Here is a 9,267-nt window from a genome sequence, read left to right on the forward strand (position 1 = left end):
GTCGCAGGAGTCACAATAATAACCAGTCGCGCGCCTCCGCCTCCGCCTCCTTCCGCTCAGGCCCCGCCCCGCGCTGCCGCGTCACCCGCGCGGGCCCCGCCCGCCCCCGGCATCGTGTCTCTGCTTCCCGCTCCGCCTCGCGCCGACGTCACCGCCGCCCCCGCTTCCCCTCCCGGCGCGGCCCCGTCACCGCCGCCCCCGGCCCCTCAGCCCCGCTCCTCGTCCCTCCCCGGGCGCGGCCCCCTCAGGGGCGCACCCCGCACGCCCCCGTCGCGGCGCCGGCGGCGGGCAGCCATGGCGGGGGCGGGCGGCGCGGCGTGGGGGCGGGCGGCGCTGGCGGCGCCGCTGGTGCTGCTCTACTACGGCTTCTCCATCGGCATCACCTTCTACAACAAGTGGCTCATGAAGGTGCGGGGCGGCGGGGCGGCGCGGGGCGGCGGCGGGCGGGGCCGGCAGTGACGGCGGCTGTCGGTCCCGCAGAGCTTCCCCTTCCCGCTGCTGGTGACCCTGCTGCACCTCCTGCTCATCTTCGGCCTCGCGGCGCTCGCCCGCGCCCTGGCGCGCTGCCGCTCCGGGCGGCCGCGGGCGGCGCTCTCCTGGGCCGACTGCCTGCGCCGGGCGGCGCCCGCAGGTACGGCGGGGCGGGGGCGCTGCCGGCCGCGGGGAGGAGAGGGCGCGGCCGGGCGCGGCGGAGGGGCCGCTGGGCGGGTGCTCGAGGGCGTCCCCGCCGCTTTGGCCGCCGTGGCGCCCCGCGGAGCCTCTTCCGGGCCGCGTGTGACGGCGGCTCTCGGGCCGGGGCCCCGGCGGGGTCTGCCGGCTCCCCGGGGGTGGGCGCGAAGCGGGGGGAGCAGCGCGCACCGCACCCGCGGGTGCCCAGCACTGCGCGCGTCCCGCGCGTTTCCTGGCGCGGTGCTGGGCGGGTGTGGGCGTTACTCGGCGGTAGCTGCGGGCGTGCTGTCCTGGCCGGCCGGAGCAAGCGCTGGTTGGGCTGTGGAGGGGCCGCGCTGGACGCGTTCTTCTGAAGGAGCCGCTGGCACGTGAGAACGTACGAGGAGAACCTTGCCCAGGACCTCCATCAGCTACATCTGCGAGTTATTTTTTCTCTCTAACGTTGGTATCAAGCCACGTGTTTATGTTATTTCAGGAGCTTTCTCTGAGTGGAACTTGATCTTTATGATACAGAAGTTCATCGTACATGACACACAAAACTGCTGTAGCTAAGACCAAGGAGAGAAGCTCCTGCTCAGAGCACAGAACTGTAGCCACTTCAGCAGTTCTTTGGCTGTGTATTATGTTGGTTTAGTCGTCCTCATCCTGTCTCCCACAGAACAGCATCTGATCTAAAATCTCTGGCAAGGTTTGCAATACCATACATAACATGCCCCATGCTTTCTTAAAAAATGCTTTCTCCACGTCTGTAGCAATACTACCTTTCAGCACAGCATGTCACTGGATCACTAAAGCTGTTTCCTGTGGTAGGAAGCTTATATACAAGGGAGAAGAGGCTGTTAACAAGAGCTGCACCAGCATTAAGGGTGTGTGCTGAGGGTTGTTGCCAGACTTGCTTCTTTAGGCTTCTTGCAGTGACCCTCATACTTACAGTTATGCTCTGATACATTCAAAAAAAGACTTCGTGCGAATCTGTGATGGCTTTCAGTCACAGGGAGGGCAAGGGTTATTTCTGTGCTTTTGCATAGTGTATGTTCAGTGAGTGTGGTGCTGAGCCCAGCTTAAATCACAGGGAACAGGACAGAAACCTGAAGAGCTGAGGATATCTGAGCTGTGTTGGTACTGAAGAGTTAACCTGAGGAAAATTTGTTTTTTTTTTTTCTGGGTCTTCTCGGCTCTCAATGTCCGTGGTCAAGTAGCAGGGATTTGTTGGGTTTTTTTAATGTAGTGGAAGACAGTTAACTTCAGGATTTTTTTCTTTGATTCTTTAGCTCTGTCAACTTCCTTGGATATTGGGCTGAGTAACTGGAGCTTCCTATACGTCACTGTCTCCCTGTGAGTACAAACACCATCTTCCCTGGGAGCCCTCTGGTGGGGTTTAGAAAGTGCTTTGTCAGGGCCAGGTTCTTCAATGGGTGTATGGCTTGGTGGGGCTGGCGTGCAGGGTCTGTGATAGCTCGTTGGTAGCAATGCAGAAGTGGGTGATATGGTTCCTGGTAGTACTTTGCTGGGAAGGACTACATTGGAGGAGACTGACAGTGTATTTTGGTCCTTACAGCTACACGATGACCAAATCCTCTGCCATTCTCTTCATCCTGCTTTTTTCACTGCTCTTCAAGCTGGAGGAAGTGGTAAGGGTCCCACGTGATGCGTTAGGGAGGGAGAAGGTCAGGCCCAGGGAAACAGGCAGTTCATGTACAAGAAACATAAGTAGAGGAAGGATGCAATTATGTAGATGACTCTGAAAGAGAGGAGGTGCGTGTCTGTTCGGCTCCAGGGATCTGTAGTGACTTTGTGTTTGCTCTCATCCAGAGGGTGTCGTTGCTGCTGGTCGTTCTGCTCATCGCTGGGGGGCTCTTCATGTTCACCTACAAGTCCACGCAGTTCAACGCGCAGGGGTTCGTGCTGGTGCTGTGTGCCTCTTTCCTTGGGGGTATTCGCTGGACTCTCACGCAGATACTTATGCAGAAGGCTGAGCTGGGTACGTAGGGTGTTAGGGAGCGGGTGGTGGTGCTGGTAACAGGGAGGGGAATAAGGAGGTGGTAGCCCTTGCTGCAAAAACAAAACATCTTGTGTAAGGGGCAGTGTTGAAACCTGGGGCAGGGGTTATCTGTTGATGCGTAATGAAGGTGGGTTGGCCTCTGCAGCAGCACAGGCGTGGGCATTACAAATAAGGTGTATGTCTAGGAATGGTATTAATAAAGGCTCTAGGAGCTATGTTATTCCCTGGTTTGTTGCTACCTGGTCTATTATTGATTCTCCTCTTTCAGGGCTCCAGAACCCCATTGATATCATGTTTCACCTGCAGCCGCTCATGTTCCTGGGGCTCTTCCCACTCTTTGCGGTGTTTGAGGGTGCGTGAGTTAATTAGAGAAAGGAGGGATAGCTTTATAGAGTGGTTGGGGAGATTGCTTAGCAGTTCGTTGTTTGAGATTATTCATTTAGACAAGTGAACAGCTATGAACTTTACAAAGTAGTTAGAGACCTGGAATCATGAGGATCCAGATGTACCTTATGCTGGCAGAACATTAAAGAGGGCATAGGAATAGAAGCCTGCCACAGTTGTGGAAGTAAGGGCTATGAAGAACTGGCTCCACATCCTCCTGATGTTGGAATGTGAGCAGCCCACCCCCATCTTGTTGTGAGGAGTCCTGGGAGTTGGGAATGGTACTCTGCTACTCACTGTCTTGTTCCTAGGCCTGCCTTTGTCCGTATCAGAGAAGCTCTTCCGTTTCCATGAAGCAGGAATGCTGTTCTCTCTGGTAGGGAAGCTGTTCTTGGGTGGAATTCTTGCCTTTGGTCTAGGCTTTTCTGAGTTCCTCTTGGTTTCCAGAACATCTAGCCTCACCCTTTCCATTGCTGGCATTTTTAAGGTAAGGCATGGTTCCTGTGCTAATACTAGAAGGCAAGTACTGAGTCATCCCTAATGGACCTCAGGTGGTGGGATCTTCCTTAGAGCCTTAGAAATCATCTCCTGTTACTTTCGTTCTCCTTGTGCAGGAGCTTGATGCTCTGCAGTGAAGTCCCTTGGTCCCTGACAGCAAGGGGCAGAGACTAGTGGCTGTTCTAAAAAAAACACCGTTAAGGTCCAAAGTTTGGTGGGATCTGGGCTAGATTAAAACACATGGGCCTCATGAGCAGTGGGTGGTACGGGAGGGAGGAGGGGTAAAAAGGGCATGCTCTGGCATCACACCTGGATATGAACAAACCACCGGTTTGAGCTGTCTCTTTAACCTAGTTTGGCACGTTCTCCCGTCCTTTGAGGAATCCAGCACACGTACTTTTGAGCTGAATGGCAACACGTGAAATTTGTCTGATCTGGAAGTCACAGGATTCCCGTGTAGCTAAGCTATGCAGTCAGAGGCCTTAAAATCCCCCATCCCAGTTTAACAGGTCGTTCTGTTTCTAGAAACTGTTTTTAGAACTCTCTGTGCATGGAAGAATGTGCTGATGGAAATTAGCAGCCTGGCATCTTGATCTAGGCTTGAGCTGTAAAACGTCCCATTCACATCTCCTCAGGTCCTGCCCTGCCACTTGTCATGTTTTTTGTTTCCCCAGGAAATCTGCATTTTATTCCTCGCCACGCATTTACTGGGAGACCGCCTCAGTCTCTTGAACTGGCTGGGCTTTGCTGTCTGTCTGTCAGGAATATCCCTTCATATCGTTCTCAAAGCCATTAATTCCAAAGGTGATTCTGTTTTAAATCCCTTCCTGCTTCTCTGTAGGCATTCTCGTAGCTTCACTAGGAGCTGTGTCTAGTTCCAGCTCCTTGCCAATGCCAGGTTTGATGGGTACTCTAGTGAGTTTGGCACTAAACGGGCTGTCTGCACGCAGGTGAAAAAGCACTGAAGGTGCACAACGAGGCCAGCTCCGACCCCGACCTGGAGCTGCTGCTGCGCCACCCTGAACATGGTGAGGAGGAGGAAGAGGATGTTGAAACCCCACAACAACAGTGACTGAATGTGAAGCACAAAGCCCCCTGCTCTGTTCTTACTGAACCTGCCTGACAGCTACCTAGGAGGAAGGCCTGAGAGACTCTACCTGTGACCACCTGAAGGAGAGCCAGGGCCTGGTGAGAGAGTCCTGCTGTTCTACTACTGTGTGGATCTGTAGATGCTGCACAAGAAACAGGCCATCTCCCTTTCACAGGGAGTGAACTCGGAAGACGAGCCCTGGTTCGGTGGAAGTCGAACGGCGTGGTGAGACTATGAAATGCTATAAAAGCTTATTAGGGAATCCTGAAGGTTGTGTATTCAGTCTGTAGACCATGAGCTGCAGAATGCGCGTGGGCATGTCTGGACTGCAGGCTGAGTGGTTCAGGGGTGATTTTAGTGTTGTTTAGGCTTTGGCTTCAAAGGAGAAGGTGGATCTACCTTTCCATACTTTATGGTTCTGCTAAGTAGGAACTCCCATCTTGGTGCGAGCAGATGACTATATATAAATCCATAGACTTGTCCCAGTGAGAAGGAGCCTTTGTGCCTGGTGACCTCCGTGCTCTGTGTGCATAGTAAGGAGAGAATTAAATGCTCGTATTTGGGACCAATTGAACAAAGCCAAATTATGTTGGTTGGAGGAAGGACAGGGATGCATAAATGCTTCTGGACCTATAGGCCAAGGGGAGAGAGAACAGTATCACAGGAGATCTATCTTGAGCAATAAACTTATCAGAAAGTATGTGGGTATTTGAGGGGGGAATTTTTTGGGTTTTAAATAAACTGTTTTTCTGATTCCCTTTTGTCTGCATATTATGCACCTGTGCTTCATCAAGCAGAGGTCATTTGTCTTCTCAACCCCTTTCCTATTAGACCCACACTGACCTTGCTACTGCATGCCCAATTATTTTTGAGACCTGGCACACAAAATACATGCCCATGAACAGGATCCTTGATCTCTAAGACTGCGGGGATCTTCCTGTAACCTGTCACATTTGTGCCAGCCAAGAGAGCATACTGACTTGTCTGCCTTCATGTGTGAACAAGACACCATATCCTAAGATGACTTTTAGTGTTGTGGCTTTTTGTAGGACTCTTACCTCTTTGCCCCGTTGGATTGGATCAGTTAGTGCAGCAGCCTTGTCCAGGAAAAGGAATGGTGCAGGATTTAAGATGTGTCTTTTTGCTTTCTGCTAAGCCACGAGTGGTGTTGGGCAGGTGGCTGGTTTTTTGCATGGCAGAATTTTTGCCTCTCTGAAAGTTTTGTTCGATGCTAGCTTTTGGAGTTTTTGGAGTGGAAATAACTTGAGGGAGCTTCCTAAAGGGATAACAGTGCGATCTTTCTCCTGAGAGGAGCTGAGTATTAAAGTGAACTTCTCATACTCTGAGAACCTGAACCATTTTGAGTAGACTGTCCCTCTGTTGATCTTGCTTCATAGTTTTCAGATATAAAGTCTTTCTTGATGACTTTAATCAAGAGCATGTCCTGCAAAAAACTGGTGCTGAAGAAGAAAACTTTTGTTGATAATTATCATCTTTTAATGATGTTCAAATAGACACTGGTAGCTTGCTTTGGAGCAGACAGCAGGTGGTGCAACTACCTCACATAAAGCTACTGAACCAGCACATCCAGGCCAGGCTGGCACACCAAGGGATCCTGTGCATCAAGTAGGATGCCTGGAGCTGAGAATGGCTTGGTCTATCCCTAGCTGGATTTTCCAGTAGCTGGGACTTGTGGTGCTTCCAGCAGGGTTCACCCTGTTTACCCTGCTGGTAGGGTACTGAGAGGTTCTGTGTCCTGCAGTTGCCTGGGGAGTCATATTTTGGGGGGTGAACCATTTGTCTTGCTTTGCCTTATGAAAGGTGATGCAGCCAAAACTGACCTGTGATGGTGTTTCCTGCTGAGGGACCAGCTGTGCTGAGTGCAGTTAAGCCTCCTGTGAGGACGGTGCTCTTCCAACGGGACAGGTAACTGTGCCACCGATCTCCCATCTCCCAAACAGTCTTGTTGCCAGGAGCCAGGACGTCTGACTGCCTGGCTGGGCCTCTGTTGCCAGCCTGGCCTCCCGGGGAGTGTCTGTACCTGCCCTTCCTCCGGACCTTGCCAGGAGCAGAGGCTGCTGCCAGCTTCTGGCCCCTTGCCCAGTGAAAAGTAGCAGAATTGACCATGTGATCGTTCATGAAAATCACAAGCAGGAAGATGCAGCCAAGCCCTGTAGTTGCACTAATTGGAGCCGTTGTCATGAACATGCTAAGAGCTGCTCTAAGAGCCGCTCTCCTGGTCTCAGCCTGGTAATTCCTCTAACCTCATGTTTTGGCACCTCCTCCACCACCCTGCACAAGGCAGACCCACCTGCCGTGCGGACATAATTCACTGTTTAAAGGGAGCTGAAAGGTGTTTTGTCCTCTGTCCTGTGGAGCTGCTGCTTTGTTTTTAGATGTTGAAGGTCTCCAGTGGAACTCCCCAGGTAGGATGAGGTGGAGCTGGTGCCAGGTGTTGGCGACTATGTGCTGCACAGTGCTTTGCTTGCAGCCTTGAATTCCCCCTCTGTATCAGAACGCAAGATGGATCAGCCACGTGTGGGGAGAGGGCTCAGGGGAATGTTCTTGATATCTCTCCTTGCCCCAGCCTCGCAGGGAAGGGAGGCATTGTCACAGGGGTGACCCTGGCTAAGCCAGCAGCCGTCCCATGTAGTAGTGCTGCCTGCTGTGGGTTTGGGCAGAGGCAGGGCCAAACTGGGAAGACCGACATTCCTGGGTCTGTCCCCAGGTGCCCACTGAGACCAGTGCCTGCTTGTACACCTGGGATGCCCGGGGTTGTTCCTGCTGCAGTCCAGTCACATGGGGTCATCATGCAGAGAAGCTCCCTGTTTCTTGCAGGTGTCAAGGATGCCTCCTTACGCAGTACTGTCTGTAGCTTGTGCCCGCAGCTTCATGGATTTAGAAGGCCTGAAGTGACCATTCATTTATCTAGGGCCCCTCCATAACTCTCAGTAAGAAATACAGTTACTCTGTTTTGCCTGTAATGAACCCCGTGTCTCTCAGCTGATGTATCTTCTATGACAGGGTGGAGGATGCGAGGAGGCAGAGCAGATGGCCCTTCTCAGGCAGCATGGCCCAGTGCCGTGTTTCCTATTTACAGTTTGCTTGACTACAGGCTGCAGCCTCCTTTATTAACAAAGTTAAAGAGCTCTTTCACACCAAGTAGTTTTTCTCTGTGAAGTGCTTATAATCAAATCACCTCTCAGGCTTTTTGGTGAGATAACAGACTGAACTCTTTCATTCTGTCCCTGGCAAGTGTTTTCTCCAGCCTCCAGATCACATTTGTCATTATTCTGCACATCCCCCATTTTTTCAAAATCCTTTTAGAGATGTGGGCACCATATCTCGCAGCACCATGCCAGGGGGAACCTTGCCAGCCTGCTCCCACTCATTGCTCCCTATCCACGTCTGTCTTGTACTGATGAGCCCAGCACTGGGCGCAGCACTCCAGGTGTGGCCTCACCAGTGCTCAATAAAGGGCAAGGATCACATCCCTCGACCTGCTGGCAATACTTTACCTAATGCACACCAGGATTTCATTTACCTTTGCAGCAAGGGCACGTTGCTAGCTCATGTGAAGAGGGAGGGGGCATGCAGTGGGAGGACACGAGTGCGAGAACTTGCCCTGTCTAGCACTGCAAGAGGGTTTGCTGGGGCACAGGGCTCTCCCACAAGGCCCACGCTAGCATAAGTAGCCCTGCCATCTCATCTTGTGCTTTCCAGCCTAGCAGAGCTGGGTAATTGCTTTATCTATCAGAGCTCCTTGCATTAACAGGCTGTAATTGGCACCTGTGTTAAAGAGCCTGGTTTCAATTACTGCTGAATGCAGCTCAGGCTCTCGAGCTGGGAGATTACATGGGGGAGGAGAGGTAATGCTCACGTTTACTCTCTGTCTTTCCGCCAGGTGCTCCTCTTCCCTCAGGGATGAAGCATTTTTTACATTTCTTGCTTGTGCCTTGAATCTGCAAAGCCACCAGCAAGGGCTGCCTGGAAGCATAAAGGTGTGCCCCAGGAGCACAGAGAACAGGCGTAGCTGGCACAGCGCTCAGCTCTGTCCCTCCTCACGTGGATGTTTCTTACAGAAGCCTCTACTACAAATCCAGCACTGAATGGTGGGGTAGCAAGGTATGGGAGGGAATGGGTCTTTGTAGATGGTGGTGTTCCCCCAGCCTCATGCAACACCAACCCTGGGACCTTTCTCAGACTCTCCCCTCAGCTACACGTCTCTCTTTGGGTTCCCCTGCATCAGCACTCCCCTGTGTGCCGGGCCCAGCGCCCTTCTGCTGCCATTCATCATTTCTGATCCAATAAATTACAGCACTGTTAAAATGCACAGGGAATTCTTTTCTGTGTTTTAGAGACATGAGCCCTTAAATTTCCATTTGTTTAGTGGATGATGAATGGCTGGTTGTGGTTGGCGCTGGAGCCATGTGGAGGGGTGGGAGAGCTCTGACCACAGCAGCTAGTGCTCCCTTCCGCAAGCTTTGCACCAGGGGCTTTATCGGTTCGTGAGGCAACAGCTGTCTGGGGCTCCCCGTTCCAACAAAACTCCCTGGGTCAGTTCCTAACGGGTCAAGGGAGGGGTTTGCAGGGGCTAAGTCAGAACATTCGGGCTTTATTCCTG

At 52.6% G+C, this 9,267-nt stretch overlaps 1 protein-coding gene across 11 annotated transcripts; it reads left to right on the forward strand.

Moving 5' to 3' along the window:
- Positions 1 to 331: 331 nt before the first annotated feature.
- On the forward strand, positions 332 to 8,976 carry SLC35C2 (solute carrier family 35 member C2). 11 transcript variants are annotated; one of them, XR_011049527.1, is made up of 12 exons: positions 332 to 408; positions 481 to 631; positions 1,941 to 2,004; positions 2,228 to 2,300; positions 2,482 to 2,650; positions 2,940 to 3,023; positions 3,367 to 3,542; positions 4,228 to 4,357; positions 4,504 to 4,868; positions 6,465 to 6,569; positions 7,482 to 7,594; positions 8,548 to 8,976. XR_011049527.1 is itself a non-coding variant. In XM_068416288.1 (10 exons), exons 1-10 carry the CDS (start codon positions 403 to 405, stop codon positions 4,685 to 4,687), a joined length of 939 nt encoding a protein of 312 aa, XP_068272389.1. In that variant the 5' UTR covers positions 332 to 402; the 3' UTR covers positions 4,688 to 5,396. The 11 variants fall into 11 exon arrangements, 7 of the variants coding, with proteins under 7 accessions (XP_068272389.1, XP_068272387.1, XP_068272391.1 ...); XR_011049526.1 differs by lacking the exon at positions 7,482 to 7,594; XR_011049529.1 differs by lacking the exon at positions 7,482 to 7,594 and having other exon boundaries at positions 4,504 to 4,741.
- Positions 8,977 to 9,267: the final 291 nt, after the last annotated feature.

Source organism: Nyctibius grandis, chromosome 19 (genome assembly GCF_013368605.1).
Source record: "Nyctibius grandis isolate bNycGra1 chromosome 19, bNycGra1.pri, whole genome shotgun sequence".
Taxonomy (NCBI): Eukaryota; Metazoa; Chordata; class Aves; order Nyctibiiformes; family Nyctibiidae; genus Nyctibius; species Nyctibius grandis.